This window comes from Setaria viridis, chromosome 2 (assembly GCF_005286985.2).
Source record: "Setaria viridis chromosome 2, Setaria_viridis_v4.0, whole genome shotgun sequence".
Classification (NCBI taxonomy): domain Eukaryota; kingdom Viridiplantae; phylum Streptophyta; class Magnoliopsida; order Poales; family Poaceae; genus Setaria; species Setaria viridis.
In genome coordinates this window covers 37,817,109-37,837,570 of record NC_048264.2, presented here as the reverse complement: position 1 = coordinate 37,837,570, position 20,462 = coordinate 37,817,109, and the positions used below count along the sequence as shown (strand labels likewise).

General features: G+C 48.2%; 3 protein-coding genes and 1 pseudogene across 3 annotated transcripts; 3 read left to right on the top strand and 1 right to left on the bottom strand.

The window, feature by feature from the left end:
• Positions 1-5: 5 nt before the first annotated feature.
• LOC117843401 (auxin-responsive protein SAUR36-like) lies at positions 6-635 on the bottom strand. The gene has a single exon (XM_034723984.2). It carries the CDS (start codon positions 555-557, stop codon positions 138-140), a length of 420 nt encoding a protein of 139 aa, XP_034579875.1. The 5' UTR covers positions 558-635; the 3' UTR covers positions 6-137.
• Positions 636-780: 145 nt separating this feature from the next.
• LOC117843397 (auxin-responsive protein SAUR36) lies at positions 781-2,336 on the top strand. The gene has a single exon (XM_034723979.2). The coding sequence runs from the start codon at positions 1,786-1,788 to the stop codon at positions 2,233-2,235; it is 450 nt and encodes a 149-aa protein (XP_034579870.1). The 5' UTR covers positions 781-1,785; the 3' UTR covers positions 2,236-2,336.
• Positions 2,337-2,475: 139 nt separating this feature from the next.
• LOC117844366 (auxin-responsive protein SAUR36-like) lies at positions 2,476-9,220 on the top strand (annotated as a pseudogene).
• An 8,298-nt stretch (positions 9,221-17,518) lies between these two features.
• LOC117845374 (auxin-responsive protein SAUR36) lies at positions 17,519-18,212 on the top strand. Its single transcript, XM_034726400.2, has one exon. It carries the CDS (start codon positions 17,632-17,634, stop codon positions 18,076-18,078), a length of 447 nt encoding a protein of 148 aa, XP_034582291.1. The 5' UTR covers positions 17,519-17,631; the 3' UTR covers positions 18,079-18,212.
• The last annotated feature ends 2,250 nt before the right edge of the window (positions 18,213-20,462 follow it).

The following is a 20,462-nucleotide window of genomic DNA, read 5'->3' as shown; positions in this document are numbered from 1 at the left end:
CGCTCTGAACCAAGAACTTGCTTAGCCATCACCTTCCTCGATCGATTGCAGGATCAGAAGGCACTGAATAACAAACACTTCTCTCTGTCTTACTACCTACACTGCTGAACTACTATACAATCACTACAAAGCTGCAATTAACAGCAAGCTGTCACATAGGGCGCTACATGATTTGCATAGTGGCACGACATCGCCATGGTGCTCAAGAACGCCTTCTCCACCTCCGCAGAGGCGCCCCTCCTGAGCAAGCACATGGCGTACTCCATGACCTTGGCATCGCAGGGCAACGTGATCCTGCCATCTTCGCTCCCAAAGCCAAACTCCTCCCTTGACATCCGCAGGAGCTCCGCGAAGACTGCTGTTCCGAGGCACGCCAATGGCACCTCAAACCGAGCCCCGTCAGAGGTGTACACCGCGCAGTGGCCCTTGCTCGCCACAGAGGTGCAGCACTCATCGGCTTCCTTTGCTGCGGCGCCCCAGGTGAGGCGCTTCCTTCCAAGTGCTGCCATCCTCTGCCACTTCTTGGCCAGCTGAGCGATCCTCTTGGCGCTGACCATGGTTGGTTCTTTCTTCTTTGACAGGAAACTGGCGAGCTCTGAGTTCAGTTCGAAATGCTTTGTTTGTGATGGTGTTCGGACTTCGGAGGCTACCCGACTGTTATTATATAGCTCAGACAACTACACGGGTGGGATGGTTGAGCAAGGGACAAGGCCATGATCACGGTGAGTGCGATGTCGGAATACGCGTCTGCGAGTACGATTTGGATGTGATTCTGATGGGGGGCCGAGTGTGTGGCCACTGCCGGTGCCGGCCATGGTGCGCTTTCAGTGCTTGGATTGGACACCGCCGATGTAGGTGCAGCCATGCCGAGTGGTGTCGCGGGGAAGTGGCACGAGGACCCCATGCTAGTTGGAGCCGACTTGAAGTGTGAGGGGCTGAGGGCCAAGCTCGTTCAGCTAGCAGTTGTGCCATCAGATGCATCAGTTCAAGTCCATTTCAGAGCTGCTTTCTTCAGGCCTAAACCAAGGCACCGCACATAGGAAATGAAGACAAGGAAGCATGGATGGAATGGTTCGGTTGGACATTATGGCTTCAAGAATGCAAATAAAACTGGGTAGTTGCCTGAGTTGCTACCTTGTAGGTCCTTCAAAGGGAACTACAAGGACCGACGAAATGGAGTTCACATGATGTGCTACTGATCCACCTGACCGCAAACTGAAGAGGCGATATGGAGTTGTCGAGCAACTTGTTTGGGTGGGCCGTTGAATAGACTTAAATCCGGTTGCGGAGAAATAATTTGCTGTGGGCACAATTCTTCCAGATTTCTTAAGATAGGGCATACAAATCACAGATAACAATCGGTATCTCATCACACAATCACTGATAGAGCTGGTACTGACAAGTTGGACCCAATATGCATGTGGTCCTCTGACCCACGAGACATGGCAGTATGGCAGCACATTGTGATATCCTAGCGATCCAAATGCTTCTACTAGTGGCTCCAACAAGTGCCAAACAGATGGCCCCAGAAAAAATCAAATCAAAGTCACAGACAAACACACTGCTTCTCCTTGCAACACTGCATGCAACACTGCATGTTCCGAGCTCATGGCATTGTCTCTTGGCTGTCTGTGAATCGTCTTCCCGTTGCCTGACCTATAAATCCATCAGCTTAGCACCCAACACCTCAGCAGTCCATCAGCAAGGCATCTCTAGTCGCTGAACACCACCTGATACAAACCGAAGTTCTCTGAATTTTCAGCCAAAAAAGCAGGAGGAGCAACCATGGTCAGTGCCAAGAGACTCGTTCAGATGGCAAAGAAGTGGCAGAGAATGGCTGCTCTGGCGAGGAAGCGGCTCACGTCGACGCCACGGAAAGAAGACGAAGGCTCGTGGGGCGCATCGACGTCGTCGGTGGCTGGCAAGGGCCACTGCGTCGTGTACTCCTCCGACGGGAGGCGGTTCGAGGTCCCGCTGGCGTACCTCGGCACGGCGGTCTTCGGCGAGCTCCTGAGCATGGCGCAGGAGGAGTTCGGGTTCGCCGGCGACGATGGCAGGATCTCGCTGCCCTGTGACGCTGCGGTGATGGAGTACGTCATGTGTTTGCTTAGAAGAGAGGCCTCTGAAGAGGTTCTGAGGGTGTTCTTGAGCTCCATCGTCAGGCCTTGCCACCACACTGTCAGCGGCGTGGCGCCATCGATGGGGATCATGCACCAACCAGCTGTTTGTGTATAGCTATCATTAATCAGCTGCTGATGGGTAGTAGGTTCTTGGGTTTAGACGGATGTTAGATTATGGAATTACAGGAAATTGAACAAAGGATTCTTCGTTTCATACATGTCCTTTTCTGAACTCGTCTCGTTGCATGAACGACATGGTAGAAAAGTAGAAAGAAGAAGAAGCCATGACCTCAAGCTTTCTGCGAGATGCAGCTGAAGGCACATCAGAATCGGCCGGTGGGCCCCTGTAGTCCTGTGACGTGGGCGGCCGGCGGTGGAATTTCGGCGGCGGCGCGGCGCGGCGCGGGCAAGAGAGAGAAGAACCAATCGCGATCCAACTAGAGCCCAATTTAACCGCACTCACGGCCCAGATTGAAGAAAGGCCCAGACCGGTTTTTGGTCTTTCTCTGTGGGTGGGTGGGACCCGCGCGTATTAGACGTACCGTTGGGCCTGCGGTGGGTTTATCCGCGGCTGCCGCTCGTTGCGGACGGAGATGCCTTCCGCCACCGCGGCGGCGTCGTGGAAGCCGGCCAGCGCCGTCGAGGCCCCCGCGCTACTTTAGTCGGAGTTTCCCAGTGTGCGGCGCGGCAGGGCAGCTCGTCAGCTCCGTGACAACTCCAAATCGGAATAGGTGCGTGCCCCAAAAATTCTTAGTACTAATATATATTTACAGCACGACTACTGTGTTAATAAAACTACTTTCCTTCACTCTGAACATATGCCAACAAGTTATTGCCTTTGCATTTTCTGATTGAAGCATATAGGGCTTATTTTCTTCTGATCGTGGCCTGGGAAAGCTCCCTGGCACAGGCAGCACATCCAGGCGCTCGATTTTGTCAGCAGAAATGATAGTGCAAGCATACTGGGTCCAGCATTTTGTGGAGGTTTTGCATGTGGTCCAGTGTCCTGTATCAAATGATTTGGAGATAAACTGGTTGAGCTTGCTCAAAACAAATGATTTGGGACTGGGCTCTTTTTTTTTTGGCCCTGAAAGAAACACCGACATGATTGAGATTAGCTGAAAACCATCATCAATGTCTCACTTGGGACATGGCAGGATGGTCCAAGAGTCATGAGCTGAACAGATGCAGTGTTCACTTCATTGCTGTACTTACTGTTGGAGTTGCACGCTAGGTGTTGGTGAGCAGTGCTTTGATTGCTGCAAATCATGGAACTTGGTGGACAGCTCCATACCTCAATCTCCACTGACGATCTGCATGATTTCTAGCATGCCATGTGACAACCAATTTCGCTGTATCTGTGTGCATGCTCCAATCAGCCTACAATGAAATTTTGCATACACCGTGGCCAGTGTTTGCTGGAAAGTTCAGAGCCTGGTTATGCATCTATCCAGGCTGCTCGCCCTACTTTCACTGCAGTAATGTAAATTGCCATGCAAGACTGTATTTGTTGCCACATTATTCAGAGTTCACTTGGATAAAGGACATGGCTTACTGAGCAAAATAAATCTGCAAAGCAGTAAGCCTTGCGCTTAGGCTATCACTTTTACTGGTTTGGGTTCCACAGTTTCATGTTTGATTAAACATCATGCACTTCAAGGCTTGACTCCCTCGTCTGATTATGATTTTACGCGGGCGATGTCATGGTTTTGTTCGTCTGGAATGGGAATGGCTGCTGTTGCACCGTGCCACATGCAGTAAGCTTTTGGATCTGAAGTTGTAAGATTTTGCACAAGATACTTATTGCCTCGTCATGTAAGTCCTGGTATTTAATTAATCATCTATCAATGCAATGAAGCATATTTACAGAGAGCAATAATAATGGCTCTAACATACTAGTACTTTGCATCTTCCTTAATTGCTTGAAGAGCTCTAACATACTACTTTGCATCTTCCTTGATTGCTTGAAGGATCAAAAGACTCCGCAGAGCAATTTTCTTTCCTACAACCTATACTGAACTATTTACATCCGTTTAGGAGCTTCAAACAATAACCTGATGGCTAACGCCAACAGATGGTGCCATACAGCTTGCATAGTGGCATGACACTGCCATGGTACTCAGGAATGCCTTCTCTACCTCTGCAGAGGAGCCTCTCCTGAGGAGGCACATGGCGTACTCCATGACCATGGCATCACAAGGAAGTGTGATCCGCCCATCGCTCATGAAGCCGAACTCCTCCTGGGACATCCGTAGGAGCTCTGCAAAGACCGGTGTGCCAAGGTACGCAAGTGGTACCTCAAACCGCCTCCCATCGGAAGTGTACATCACGCAGTGGCCCTTGCCCGCCACAGAGTTGCAACACCCATCGCTTTCCTTCACCATCCTCCAAGAGAGCCGCTTTCTCCCCAACACTGCCATCCTCTGCCACTTCTTGGCCATCTGAGCAATCCTCTTGGTGCTGATCATGATTACTTTCTTTCTTCTGTCTTTCTGGAAGCTGGATAGCTGTGGTTTGGGTTTGCAATGCTTTTTTTGTGAAGCTGCAGATGATGGTGTTTGGAGTCCGCTTGACCATGAATATATAGATGAAGGAAAGAGCAAGTCTCTCAGTCAGTGGGATGATTGGCAGGGGACAAGGCCATGAGCTCGGTACGTGCTTTCATTTTGGATCAGGTTCTAATGGGGCCAAGTGTTTGGTACACCGCAACCAGCCATCGTGTGCTTTCGGTGTTCGGATTGGACACTACACGTTGTAGCCATACTGAGCGGTGTATACCCGGGAAGAGGCACGAGGACCCCATGTCAATTGGGAGCTGGCCAACGTGAAGAGGGCCAGACATATTCAGGTGCAATTGGATATCCGCAGGACAGATGCTGTCATTGCGGGACTCCTTTGTTTCGGCGTCCATGCTCGATACTCAGAGCTTGGAAACTTATGTTGATCATGTAGCTATCATTTCTGGACGATTTGGTTGAGAACCCTATTTTGGTAAACTATAGTGCTTTGCCTTGCAATGCCACTGACTGAAATTGCAGGCAGATGAAGTGCCACATGTTTCAGTGATCTTTCTTGTGCCTGCGTGTTCCACTTGATCTTCTTTACATAAGTGTTCCACATGCAAATTCCCAAAGAGGGGTGTTATCCACACATAGGAAATTTGCATGTGTTTCAATAGGAGTTGTCTTTCTTCAGCATTTCCCATTACTTCAGTCTTCAGAAGCTCTAGTCCATATCACATAACTAAATGATTGGCATCATATATGGCCTCATTTTCAGACTCAGTATCAAGGTACCAGTTCCATTCCAATGCTATATCAGTCGCCATGGATACAGTATGTTGAGGTCTATTTCAAAGTTTGATGATGAGGTTTTAGCTGTGTTTTTTTTTCCAGATTTTATAACAGGCCAGTACCCAAAGGAAAATGCAGACAAGGGAGCAATGATTGATGTGCTTCAATGATATGAGATGCTGCGATAGTGCAAACAATCTGAAAGTAGTATTCTGAAATGGATGCAAGAGCAAGTTGACTGAATTTGGAACGAGTATGGATATATTATCAGTACTGCATGGATATGTTCGTGCACACAGATTTTGAGCTCAGCCTCAGTGGTATGTTTCTGTCAGCAAATGCCAATTTTGTGTGATGATTGCTAATTGTCTGGTTGCCTACTCACAGTATTGCAGGTGGAAAATTTATGAGGAAAAAGCAAGGAAATTGAGTTCACATGACATGCTAAGTGATATGAAGTTGTCGACCAAATTTGGGACCCAATGTTCATCTGAAGAACTGATTTGAAGTTGTCAACCATCTTGTCTGAACACATTTAATCTGGCTGTTCAAATACAACGCGCATGAGCATGAATAACTGTCGGACTATATGTATCTCAATCAGAAGAAGAAAATCAGAATTTCATCAGATCTTCAAAAGGGACATACTAATCACCAAAGAATATTACATTTCGTTGCAGAATCACAATCAGAACCGGTCCTGACGTTGAACCAAAGGTCATGTGGTCCTCATGAGGCATGCTTGACTGCAGGCAAGTCAGTATGGCAGCACATTGTGATACCCTATCAGGACCAAACACTGAAACTATTGGCGCCAGCAAGTGCCAAACAGATGGCCCCAGAGAAATCCTATCGAAATCACATCTGCTTTTTCTTCCCGCGACACTGCATGTTCTGAACTCATGGCCTTGCCTCCTACCAGCCTGAGCTGATAGCTGCACTTGAACCATATGCTCTAATACCAAAGTTGATATGGTTACTTTACTAAGATAGGGAAGGTAGTAGATGGGATCTCAAACAGGCATTCGAAGCACTCAAACAGGCGCTGACTACAGGGCCGGTACTCCAGCTTCCAGATTTCGACCAAGAGTTCGTGGTCGATTGTGACGCTTCCGGGACTGGTTTTGGCACGGTCCTCCACCAAGGCAATGGCCCGATTGCTTTCTTCAGCCGCACCGTCGCGCCGCAGCACGCCAAGCTGCCAGCGTATGAACGGGAGTTAATTGGTCTGGTTCAGGCTGTTCGCCATTGGAGGCCATATCTCTGGACACGCACTTTCAAGATCAGAACGGATCACTGCAGTCTCAAATATTTGCTTGATCAGCGCCTCTCTACTATTCCTTAGCACACTTGGGTCAGCAAACCGTTTGGCTATATTTTCACTGTGGAGTACAGGCCGGGCAAGCGGAATCGGGCAACGGATGCTCTTTCTCGCCGCGACGAGGACGCCGGGGGAGTTCATGCATTGGCCATTACTCGCCCTGAGTTCCAGCTCTTCGAGGATTTCAAACAGGAGGCTGTGTCCTTGCCGGAGATAGTGGCTAAACGGCGGGAGATTGAGGCAGGTACTGCGGGGGCTGCTTGGACGATCATGGATGAGTTTCTCATGCACCGCGGGCGTGTCTTCGTTCCCACGTCTTCCAGTCTCTGGCCACAGCTATTGGAAACAGCTCATGGTGCCGGCCATGAAGGTGTTCAGAAGACCTTGCATCGTCTTTGTGCGTCCTTCTATAATCCAGGAGCGGCTAAGTTCGTCCGTGAGTTCGTCCAGGGTTGCCAGGTCTGTCAAATGAGCAAGACGGAACACCTCCATCCTGCCGGTCTCCTTCAACCCCTTGATGTTCCATCGCCGATTTGGAGTGACATTGCCATGGATTTTGTAGAAGGGTTTCCTCGTGTTGGTGGCAAGTCAGTGGTGCTTACAGTGGTGGATCGGTTCTCCAAGATAGCTCATTTTGTTCCCCTTGGTCACCCTTACACAGCGATGTCCGTGGCTCAGGCGTTCTTCGACTTGATTGTCAGGTTACATGGCTTGCCTTGCTCCTTGTCAGCGATCGTGACCTGGTTTTTACTAGCGCCTTGTGGAAGGAACTTTTCACGCTGGCTGGAGTTAAGCTGTGTCTCAGCTCTACTTTTCGGCCTCAGATAGATGGCCAATCTGAAGTAACCAATCGCATCCTTGGTGTTTACCTGCGCTGCTTGGCTGGTGATCGTCCAAAGAATTGGCTGCGGTGGTTGTCCTGAGCAGAATTTTGTTACAATACCTCCTACCAGACATCCTTGCAGACAACTCCGTTCAGGGTGGTCTATGGTCGTGATCCGCCCACGCTTCTGTCTTATGAACCGGGCTTGGCTCGTGTGGTGGCGCTGGACAAACAACTGCAGCAGCGGGATGAGTTTCTGGCAGAGATACGTGAACGCTTGCTTCAGGCCTAGGACTATATGAAGGCTGCTCATGATAAGAATCATCGAGAGGTTGAGTTTGCCGTGGGCGATTGGGCTTGGTTGAGGCTTCACCAGCGCACGGCTTCAGGGATTACTGCTAGGATATGCCACAAGTTAGCACCTTGCTACTACGGTCCATTCCAGGTGCTTGAACGCATTGGGTCGGTTGCTTATCGCTTGCTGCTTCCTCCGCGTGCCCGTATTCATGACGTTTTTCATGTCGTCTTCCTCAAGAAACATCACGGGGAGCCACCTGCTGCTATTGTGCCTCTTCCACCAATTGGCCATGGCCGAGCTCTTCCAGTTCGTGCTGCAGTTGTCCATGCCCGTCCTACTAAAACTTCCTGGGAGCTTCTTGTTCAGTGGGAGGGTCGTGCTACAGCAGAGGCTACTTGGGAGGATCTTACTGCTTTCAAAGAGAGGTATCCAACATTTCAGCTTGAGGACAAGCTGTTTTCCCAGGGCAGCGGAAGTATTATGGACACCTTCTTTGGCAAGAAGTTCTATCGCATGGCCAAGGGCCAAGCTCCTCCAGGCGACACAAGTTAGTTAAGATTAGATTCTGTTTAGAGATAGAGTTGAAATTAGTTTGAGTTTGTTAGGCCAGCTCATTATATAAGAGTCCGGGCAGATTAAGTTGTAATTCAAGCAGAGAGATAAGCCTAAAGCTCAGAGCCTCCTAGGGAGGGTGAGCAGGTCCTTATCAATGCCATTGTGTTCATCAGCCAATAATCTAACCATATCATCTCATTTCCCCCACCTATAAATCCACCACCTTAGCACAAATACTTCATCAGTTCATCAGCAAGCTAAGCACCACACCCAGTATCTGAACCTCACGTGATACAAGCTGAGCTTCTCTGAAAACTTTCAAACAAGAAACGCAGAGATCGAAGAAGCCATGGTTAGTGCCAAGAGACTCGCACAGATGGCGAGGAAGTGGCAAAGGATGGCCGCCCTGGCCAGGAAGAGGCTCATGCCAATCCCGGCAAAAGAAGATGAAGAAGGATCGTCCTGCAGCATGTCGTCGTGGCCGGCAAGGGTCACTGCGTCGTGTACTCTGCCGACGGCCGGCATTTCGAGGTCCCCCTGGCGTTCCTCGGAACGGCGCTCTTCGGCGAGCTCCTGCGGATGTCGCAGGAGGAGTTCGGGTTCACGAGCGACGATGGCAGGATCACGCTGCCCTGCGACGCCGCGGTGATAGAGTACGTCATGTGTCTGCTTAGGAAAGATGCCTCTAAGGAGGTTGTGAGGGCGCTCTTGAGCTCCATGGTCAGGGCATGCTGCAATGTCAGCGGCGTGCAGCCGTGCAGCCAGCAGTTAGCTGTCTGTGCAAAGCTTATCAGCTCCCGATGTATATAAATTTTTGTTCAACCTGATGCAAAGGTTGTAGAATCTGTAGGAAATGCTGTGAAAACTGAAATGTATCACAAGCCTCACAAGTCACAAACCTTCGCAATTGATTGTGGCAAATTTTGTACTCCCTCCATTTCAAAATTGTAGGTCGTTTTAGCTTTTTTAGATTCATAGATGTTTATATGTATCTAGACTTAGGTACATACAGATATCTATGCATCTTGAGATGGAGGGAGTATGAAATATATATATAAAAAATCTAGGTAATATACAACAAAATCCCTATATAGGGCTATGACCTTTGGGAGGTAGTGGATACCCTAGCAGTAGATATTTGGAAGTGCAGAGTGCCTATGAAAATCTAAATCTTTATGTGGATGGTCGTGCCTATGAAAATCTAAATCTTTATGTGGATGGTCTTCCATGATAGAATCCAATCGGCGGTCCAGCTCAAGAAAAAAGATTGGTCTGGACCAAAAAATGTAAACTATGTGAAGAGGTGGAATCCACTTATCACATAATCTTCCAGTGCCCTATTGCGGCCATCTTGTGAACCTTTATCAAAGAAATGCTATGTCTAGGCAAAACACCACAATCGTGCTCAGAATTAATAGAAGAGATAACGAGAGACATAAAAACCAAATCTAGACAACTTTTTCTTCTTATGTGTGCAGGGGCAATGTGGGCGTTGTGGAAAAGCATGAATGACCTTGTCTTTAAACAAGGTTGTTGCGTCGCTCATGGTGGTGTCTTTTCCTACTGCTGTGGAAGCCACTGTCCAAGTCCAAAGATCTAGAGAAGATGGAGGGGTGATCAACAAGCTAACCGAAGCTTGCTCTGGTCTTGCTTGAATGAGAATGAAGACTCTCCTGTGTGTCTGTGAATGTCTTTTTCAATGTAGAGCGTTCTCTAAAACTGTGCGCTGGGTGTCCTGTTTTCAAGTTAAATTTCCTGTGGTTGGGTTGGTAGAGATAGTTTGAGTAGCGGGAGATGTTCTTATCCTTGTTTTCTTTGAAGATGGTTGCTTTAGTTTAAAACAACTCGTCTGTAAAACTGGTAACCCAGTAACCGACCAATTGTGTACTTCTACTTAATTGTGTAATTTTGTTTGTTGGGTTTTCAATAAAACTGGATATGATTGCCTTTGGTCTAAAAATATGTATCACAAGTCTCGTTGCGTGAATGGCATGGAAGAGAGCAGGTCCGAAATGGCAGAGTGGTTTCCCACTTCCTCGGTGGGACCCGCGTGTCAGACTGTATTGCTGTTGGGCCCGCGGTGGGTCATCCGCGTTTGCCGCTCGTCATTGGATGCCTTTCGTCACCACCGGCGGTGGCGCTGAAGCCGGCCAGCGCCGTTGAGTCCGCCGCGTCCCCTTAATCGGAGTTTCCCGGTGCCTGTGCCCCAGTTGCGATCTCAGCTTGGCCCCACGCGAGTGCGCCGCGCAGCAGGCAGCTCGTTGGCTCCGGTAAGACCTCAAATCGAATAGGCGCAGGCGTCTACTCTATTGCATTGGATTTGCGCGTGTACGAGGTGAGAGCGCCTTGATTGTTGGTTCATAGCAGCTGTCGGATGGTGCCGCATCTCAATTTTACTGGCGGTCTGCCCCTCTCGCAGCATCTCCTCGTGTGGCACCGATTTCTCTGCTGTTTTCTATTCAACCAGTCGGGATCTGTCGGTGTTTTATACCCGACTACCTACCGAGGGATATCGTGAGATAGTAGATTGGTTGGTGGGAGATCGTCGGACCTGCAACTCGAAGGTAAAAGCGAGGACACAAGACACGGATTTATACAGGTTCGGGCCGTCAGAGTAGCGTAATACCCTACGTCCTAATTTGGGGTGCTGTATATTACCCTACGCTTGGGTGTTGTTTGGTGTTGAGGATTTGATCCTCCATTGTAGTTCTAGGAGGTCTTGGCCTACCGATCTAGGGACCCCTGCTCTCCTTTATATACTCCAAGGGGCGGGATTACTAGTCGGTTATAAGGTAGAAGCCTTAGTAGGATTACATGGTATGAGTCCTAGTAGAATTATAGAGAAATTCTAGTAGAAGTCTGTCTTCTTCCTTCTTTGCGGGTACTACGGATCTATCCACGACAAGCTCCGAGCGCTTCATAGTTGAATGTAGCAGTCTTCAAGTACTTTTCAAATTCTTGCCGAGTAATTTTTGTGCTCTTCGAGTACTTTGTCTAGCTGAATCTTCAAAGTTCCTCAAAGTTGCCATGCTAATGTGCTCAAGCCCTTGATCATCTTGATTTTGTAATCTTCATATTTTGAATGTGATATGGAGGGTGGCGGAAGTCGCGCTCCATATGGAGTAGCCCCCGAGCTTTAGGTTTAATCGAAGGATCAGGCTGAGGGTCAATAAAATCTTGAATCTTCTTTCTTCGTCTTGAAAAAAATCAACTGTTGGTGTAGTCTATCAACCCTCGAGCTTTGGAATGATTAAATAATCAATCTAATGGTTTTTAGTTTTCACGCAAATCATCATCTGAGTAGTTTTGTGACGTCACGCAAGTCATCATCTGAGTAGTTTTGCGGCGTCCAGCCCCCGAGCTTATGAGTAAGGTGAGCTGTAGGAGTCACGTCGAGTAGTTGTTAGCGCTTAGAGCTAGCGGAACTATCGGAGGTATTCCGAGTAGTAATTGGCGCTTAGCCCCCAAATTTGGGAACTAGTTGAGTCACTGGAGGTACGCTGAGCGTCCTGGAGAGTCATCGCCAAAGCTTGACCTCAAAACAAAGATGCATACATTACGTAGCATATTGTAGAATATTAAAACTACTAAAATTTATTCAATGATAAATGTAATGTAAATATTGTGTATCGTGCTCTTGTTTCGGCCATATTTTTCCCGAGTAGTTAGGTTATTACGTTAGGCTCTCAGTCCCTGTTTAGCTATGGCCACTGCGTGTGAGATCTTTATCTCGTGTACGCGTACTGGCACTGCTACTACAAAGATATTTGTCTTGCGTCCTAGCGTTTAGGCATGACAGAAGATCCGAGGCTTTCACGGATTAAGGCGTGTTCTGCTCGAGAATATTAGTGACCACTAAGAGAAGAAAATGAAAATAAGTAGTCGGCATTGCGACAAAAAGAGAGCGCGATTGCGCATAAAGTAGTCGATGAGACTTTTCTACCTTTTAACGAGAAGAGCGCGTGTTGCCGCGTATAGGATTTGTGCTTCACTAGGATGTAGCCGCTGTGAGCCTCCAGCACTCAGTGCACCAAACTTCGTGGCAGAGCCTCTTAATTCGGTGTACCAAACCTGTGGCGGAGCTTCCGGAACTCAGTGCACAAAACCCGTGGCTATAGCCTCCGTAATTTGGTGTACCAAGCCCATGGCTGTCGGTTAACATGCCCCAAGAGTAGTCGATGAAGTGTAGCTCTGAAGGGTAATTCCCGTTGAGAGGCATACACAAATAAGTAGTCGGTGCATTCACCAACCATGTTGAAAACAAGCTAGAGAAAAATAATTATTAGAAAAGTGATTTAGCTTGATTCATTGACGATTGTCGATGAAGCCACGACGGTTGTTGATGAAGCCGCGACGGTTGTTGATGAAGCTGACTAGTCAGAGTTGATTCCGACTAGTTGTCGACGTTGTGAGGCCCGCTCCCGACTAGTTTTCTAGTCCAGATGAGTAGTCGAGGTAGTCGCCGGTGGTTCGCCGAGCGACCTCGCGAAGTTGAAGTAGTCGTCGGCGAGTCGATACGACTAGACGTTGGTGTAGTAATGCTCGCGTACATCTTCTGTGTACATTGAACGAAGATCTTGGAATCTTGCGGTGGTCTTCCGTGTGCATTTAGCACAAACCAAGTTGAATTTTGTGCCATAGAACAGGGGCAGCTACTGGACGCTCTATTCTATCTCGGTGTATGTGCTGACACTCAATTCTGCTTCGTGTATTTGGACGTCAGCAGTATGTGGTGTCGCAACTTTTGGAGATGGATGGATTCTTTGCGGAGTGCTGCTATTCAGCGATGGACTTCGATTCGGAATCGATGAGTCTCGGATTGCCTTGTTGCTGTGCCTCTGCCTTGATCTGGAACAACGCGTGGAGACTTCCTTTCGGATTTGACGAGTCCCGGTGATACCAATGACGCGCGCCGACTTGCTCTTGCACTTGACGACTTCCGGAGGCAACAATGATTTTTGATTTTGATGATGAGATCCTTCGAGCTCGCCCGATGATCTCAACGATTACCCCTACTTGGCGCACCAGATGTCGGTATTTTATACCCGGCAACCTACCGAAGGGTATCCCGACGTAGTAGATTGGTTGGGTGGGGGATCATCGGACCTGGAACTTGAAGGTAAAAGCGAGGACACAAGACACAGATTTATACAGGTTCGGACCACCAGAGTAGCGTAATACTCTACGTCCTATTTGGGGTGTTGTATATTGTGTCTTGCGCTTGGATGTTGTTTGATGTTGAGGATTTGATCCTTTGTTGTGGATCTAGGAGGTCTTGACTTACCGATCTAGGGACCCCTACCTTCCTTTATATACTCCAGGGGACGGGAACTAGTCGGTTACAAGGTAGGAGTCCTAGTAGGATTACATGGTATGAGTCCTAGTAGTATTACATAAGAATCCTAGTAGGAGTTCGTTAATAGGAATCTATCCCGAGAGGATCCATACACGATTCATCGTTCTGTTACTGTCCCAGTTAGTTTAGGGGTTGTGCATGCCATGTAGTTTGGATTTTGGTCAAATAGACTCTGAGCTCATGCTTGCAAAACTGGCTTCAAATTTGCCGATCTTCAAGCGTATGGCTAAGTCTGAACACATTTAGTGTTACTCTCTTTATAATTTTGTTGCAGCATGCCCATTTGTTCTTGTCGAAACTAGGAAACAAAACTATTTCCTTCACCTTAAATATAATCACCAAGTCATTACCTTGGCATTTTCTGTTTGAGTCACATGTTGCACACGGACTTCTCTCCTAAATTGTGTGCACACGCTAATATGTGACTTTGCCTGTCGGTGTTGGTTTGCTAGGCTCTAATTGACTGCTAACTTGAAAGAATAAAAAGCACTCACATCGAAATTTCCTCAAAGTGGCAGTAAGGAATGATACCGACCAGTTCATTAAGATTGAGAGAATGTACAATTTCCTTCCTTCTAACTATGTCAGAGAACTACATTAAGATTGAGAGAATGTACAATTTCCTTCCTTCTAACTATGTCAGAGAACTACATATACACTGCATATATTCAGGAGCTACAAACTGCAAATTGCTGATGCACCGCCACAGGTGGCGACGTATAGTTTGAATGTTGGCAAGGAATCACTACAGAGCTCAGGAACGCCTTCTCCACTTCCTCTGATGCATTTCTTCTGAGCAAGCACATCACATACTCCAGCACAGATGCATCACAGGGCAGTGTGATCCTGCCGTCCCTTGTGAAGCCAAACTCCTCCTGGGACATCCTCAGCAACTCACTGAAGACCATTGTGCCGAGGTATGCTAATGGGACCTCGAACCTCCTCCCATCCGCTGTGTACATGGCACAATGGCCCTTGTCGGCAACTGATGAAGTGGTGCAGGATGTGGCGGCATCTTTGGCCTCTATCGCTTCTTGGTTCTCAGGTATGGTTCTTGGAAAGGCTTTGTTTGTGATTTTCTGGTTGCAGTGATGGTCTCTTTGCTAGCTCCTGTATATATAGGTGAAGAATGGCCCGTGCCTTCGGTGCAGCTGCTCTTCTGAGGTCAATTGTCAGGGGACAAGGCCATGAGCTTGGTACATGCATTGCTAGCTGCAAAGGCAGACATTGAGATTTAGATTAGATTTTGCTGGGCCATCACTTGGTGCATATGAAGGCAAAGATAGTGGACTAGTGGTGGCGCATCAGATACGTACTAAAGTACGGGCTGCTGAATCGGGCAGAGACATATTGCACGCAGTACGGGCTGCTGAATTGGGCAAGACAGGGTGCAAGCATACTGGGTCCATCTTTCATGGAGGTCTTCCGTCTGTTTCAGTATCCTGTATCCAGTAGTCTGGAGCTAAGCTGGTTGAGCTTTCTCAAAAGCAATCATTTCAGACCTTTTTTCTTTGAATGAATGAAACACTGACGTGATCGGGGTTAGCTGAAGAGCCAATACCAATGCCTTCTCTCTGGGACACAGCAGGATGGTCCAATAGTCAGGAGCTGAGTAGATGCAGGGTTCACTTCACTACTTTTGGGGTGTGTACACTGTACTAATAGCTGCAGTTGCATGCTGGGTGTTGGTTAGCAGTTCTTTGATTGCTTCAAATCATGAAGCTTGCTCGACAGTTCTATATTCAGTTCACCGATGCTGCATGATTTCTAGCATGGCATGTGACAACCATTTCATGGTATCTGCGTTTTCCAATGGGCCTACAGTGACAGCCAGTGTCTGCTCAACAGTTTTGACCTCGGTTATGAATCTAAGCAGGCAAGACCTGTATTATATTTTCATCTAAAGACGATTTGACTACGAGGATCCTATATTGATAATTCTACTTTTGCAGAGCAATGCCATATACTGCAGCCCACTGCAGTAGCGCACATTTCAGGAATCTATCCAGTCTTGCATGTTCTTGTTCCTTTTATTTTTATTTTTAGGAAATAAAAGGTTCTACTGTGAAGTTCATACATGCAAATTTCCGAAGAAAGTTGATACCTATGCAATCGCACTCAATATGAGCTATATTTCTTGATTAATTGTTTCGGAAGGTCTGATCCTCCATGTTAAACTAAATGATAATAAGGTATGCATCTAGGGGTGGCTGACGAGCCAGCTCGACTCGTTATGGCTCGTTTGATAACGAGCGAGCTCGGCTCGGCTCGGCTCGTTAAAGTTGACAAGCTAAAAATCGAGTTCGGCTTGATTTGTTTGAAAGTTCGAGCCGGCTCGTTTGGCTCACGAGCCTAGCATTATTGAACATTAAAGTTATGATCAAAGATAATATTAACCAATATATGATAATTTAAGTATGCTAACAATATTTAAATGTTTAATTTATGATGATACTATGAAAATAAATAACATAAGTCAATACATTAGGATAATATAGATGTTTGGAGACTCGAAATAAACTTAATTAGTACTAGATTTGACTTACCAGTTGAACAACAAGTTTATTGTAACCAAATAATAGTAATACAACTATATTCAAAAAAAATAATTTTGGTATTTTCATCTTTATCGAGCTTAACGAGCTGATCGAACATCTCATGAGCAGTTCACGAGCTGGCTTATTGAGAAAATGAGCTGAAATTAAGGCTGGGCTCGGTTCGTTTAAAGGTCGAGCCGAGCTGAACCGAGCCAAACTTATGAACGAGCTACGAGCCTCGAGCTTTTCTGCCAGCCCTATATGCATCCTATACATCTTAAAGTGTACACAATATATATGACCTCATTTTCAGAATTTCAGTATCATAATTCATATATCAAGGTACTCCCTTAGTTACAGTGATATAATTCTAACAGGATACATGCCAGTTTCAGAGTTCGATGACGATTCATCTCTTTTCTTTCAGAATTAAAATCAGGCATCGCCCGCAAGAAAATGCAGACAGTGAAACATGGCTGAAATTCACTAAGATGACATGCTGCGAATGTTTAAATATTATTGAGATTTGCTACAGAAGCAAGTTGCCTGAATTAAAAAAAACGAAATTGAGCATGTGATGAGTAGCTCAAGTACATCAAATGCAACCAAACTGTGGGCCGGTGTAGCAAGTCAGGCTGGTGACACGGAGCGCTGGACCATGAACATCCGTATGGTTATCAGCTAGTTGCCTGGTTGCAACCGTGTAGGCCCTTGCAAGAAGCAGCAACGAAATAGATTCCTCATGAGATGCCGGTGATCCAGCGGACCGCCAATTGAAGAAATGATATGAAGCTGTCGAGCAAGTCGTTCGGATCGCTGGACACCTTCAATCTGGATGTTCTGGTGTACAATACGTTATGGGAATGGACAACTAATAACCAAAAATGCTTTATATCGCACTGAATCACATATAGAATTGATCCTGACACAGGACCCAATTTACATGTGGTCTTCATGAGGCATGCTTCTTGGACAGAACTGGTCAGTATGGTGTACACTGTGATATCCAAGCACCCAGACATTGCTACTAGTGGCTCCAACAAGTGCCAAACAGATGGCCCGGGAGAAATCCGATCAAAATCACACTGATCATTATTGCAACATTGCATGTTCAGAGCTCGTGACCTTGTCTCTTGCCAACTGGAGTTGATAGCTACACTTGAACTGCATCGTCTTCTCTCCCTCCTCACCTATAAATAACCTACCAGCTTAGCACCAACACTTCATCAGTCCATCAGCAAGCTAAGAACTACACCTAGTAGCCGAACACCACCTGATACAAAGGTTCTCTGGACATTCAGCCAGGAAAGCAGTAGATCGAAGCAACCATGGTCAGTGCCAAGAGACTCATCCAAATGGCGAAGAAGTGGCAAAGAATGGCGGCCCTTGCGAGGAAGCGGATCACGTCGGCGCCGGCGAAAGAAACCGAAGGGTCACCGTGCAGCACGTCGTCGGTGGCCGGCAAGGGCCACTGCGTGGTGTACTCGGCCGACGGCAGGCGATTCGAGGTCCCGCTGGCGTACCTCGGCACGGCGATCTTCGGCGAGCTCCTGAGCCTGTCGCAGGAGGAGTTCGGGTTCGCCGGCGATGACGGAAGGATCACACTGCCCTGTGAAGCTGCGGTGGTGGAGTACGTCATGTGCTTGCTTAGGAGAAACGCATCAGAAGAGGTCGAGGCGGCTTTCCTGAGCTCCATAGCGAGGCCCTGCCACTATGGCAGTGGCTTGGCGCAATCCATGGGAGTTAGTCAGCAGCTTGCTGTTTCTATCTTCTGAAGATCAGCATTTAGCTTGCCTTCTCTAGCTCTAGTATGATGTATGTAAATAGTTACATGTGGAGATTGGAAATAGAATTGAGATGATTATTGTTTCGAAAAAAAAATGGTGCCAGTTGTTAGGAATAAACCACGCCATGGTGTGTTCCTGGCGTGCGTCGTGTGTGTTCGGTCATGGCGTGTGTGCTGTTAGATTGATCTCTTTCCCGATTGGCCCAAAGGCCAATCAGGACCTTGATCTGCGCCTTGATCGGGGGCGCTTACCCTATCAATGGGTAGTGGGTCCCTGTCGCGCTGCGCTATATAAACAGGGTGGGGGACCCGGCTCGGCTCACGAGGTTCGCCGGTAGCCAGCCGCCCCACCGACACACCTACCGATCTAGGTTGCGCAGTAGCGGCGGGAAGCACCACCGCCACCTCACCGCCGACCGGAGTCGGCACTGCGCGTCGCTACCTTGCGCAGACTCCGTCAACAGAACCCGCGATGGCCAGCAGCTCTGCTGCTCCCACCTCTAGGGGTGAAGGTACCCCAATCTCTCTCTCTCTCACACTAGGCACTCACCAGGAACTCCTTGCTCACTCATGTCTCTCTCGAACCCGACTAGATGTGCTCTAGTGATCCTAGGCTAGGCCCTAACAATGGTATCAGAGCCCTCCTAGAACCTACTCTAGATCGGGAAAAGACTCAGATCGAGAAAAAGAAGAAGAAAGAAAAGCAACAGAAATTGGAAACCCTAACCCTAACCCTAGATCTAAAGAAAAAGGGACGCGGGAACACTTACCTGCTGACGTCTTCACCGCCGCCGGCCATCGCCGGCGAGTGGCAAAGGCCGGCCGAGCCTCGGGCTCGCCGGGCAACACGTCCACCCGAACCACCGGCGCAACCGCTCGGGGCTCGGGGGAGGGCGCCATAGCACCACCACAGGACCGCTCGACGGCGGCGCGCCCAACCCTCGGGTGGACGCGCTCGCCGGCGAGGGGACCCGCGGTGGCGCCGGCCTCTTCTTCTCCATCTGGATCTCGACCCTTCGGGTTTTTGGAGGGAGGAAAGGAGGAGGCTAGCAAAAGAGGGGAGGAGGGGGGCTGCCGCGGCCGTGCGCCGGCGGGGCCATCCCTCCACCGCCGCCGCCGGCCATCGCCAGGCGCGGGAGAGAAAGCCGCCGCCGCGGCGAGAGCGCGCGGGCGAAAAGAGGAAAGTGGCTAGGGTTCTGGGAGCCGGCGTTCCGCCGGGTTTTTGTTTCGCCGTAAATGGCGCATGGCCGTCGGATCTGATCGGACGGTCGTGATCGACCGGGTCACTTTCGGCCCAGGCGGGACGCGGCGGCAGGCCGTTTTCGCGGCCCAAGCCCAGGTTGCGGCCTGTTTCCCGCGGGCGCGCGGGAGGCTGAGTGCCGGGCCGTTTTCGCGGGCCGGCTACGCAGCGCGTTAATGGGCCACCTGCGTAGCGCTTAAGCGGGCCGGTTGCGCCGCGTTAGGCCGCTGGCGTCGCGCGAGCGGGCCGCGCGCGGGAACGGGCTGTGGGCCGTTTTCGCGCGTGGGCCGGTTTTCGCGATTTGCACAGTAACTCCTGGTATTTTGTTTTTTCTATTTTCAGAAGCATTTAATTGATGTTTTTTGCATAGTTTTAGTCTCTAATCTAATTTGAACCAACGGGATAATTTGTATTAGAGATTAATAAAGTTTCTTACAGTGTTTTGCTTCTGAAAATAGATTTATTACATAGTTTCCGCTGCAAAAGTCATATTTATTGCTCTATTTAAATTTAATTTGAACCAACGAGATAATTAAATTTTGTGAGAGCATGATAAAGTTAATTAGATCATGGTGCTGTTATTTTCTGACCAACGTTGTTAATAACTGTATCATGATTTAAAAAGTTATTTTGATGCTTTTATTTCTATTTCTGCCCAACGGTGATATAGTTTTAAATTGCATCAACAGTTGTATGTTTTATTTTTTGACCAACGTTGGAAATGACTCATGCAATTGTCGTTATGATCTCACTTATGGATTGTGAATTTCAGGATCATTTAACTTAATGGCGTGTCTCAAAGAGATACCCATTCTCAAAGGCAACAACTACACAGAATGGAGGAAGAAGATTGAGTTCTCCTTCATTTGTGGAGAAGTTGACTGGGTGCTGACCACACCACAGCCACAAGCTCCATAGAAGCCAGTGAGGGCTGATGGTGATGATGATGCTGCATGGCAGCAAAAGGAGAGGGACTATGCTCCACTGGAGTTGGCATACACCCTTGAAAACAAACAGTGGACCACTGCCAACAAGAAATGTATGGCTTTGGTAAAGAATACGATTGAGCCTGCCATCTTGGGCTCGATCGCAGAGTGTGACTCCGTTTCAGAGTATCTCGACAAGATAAGAAA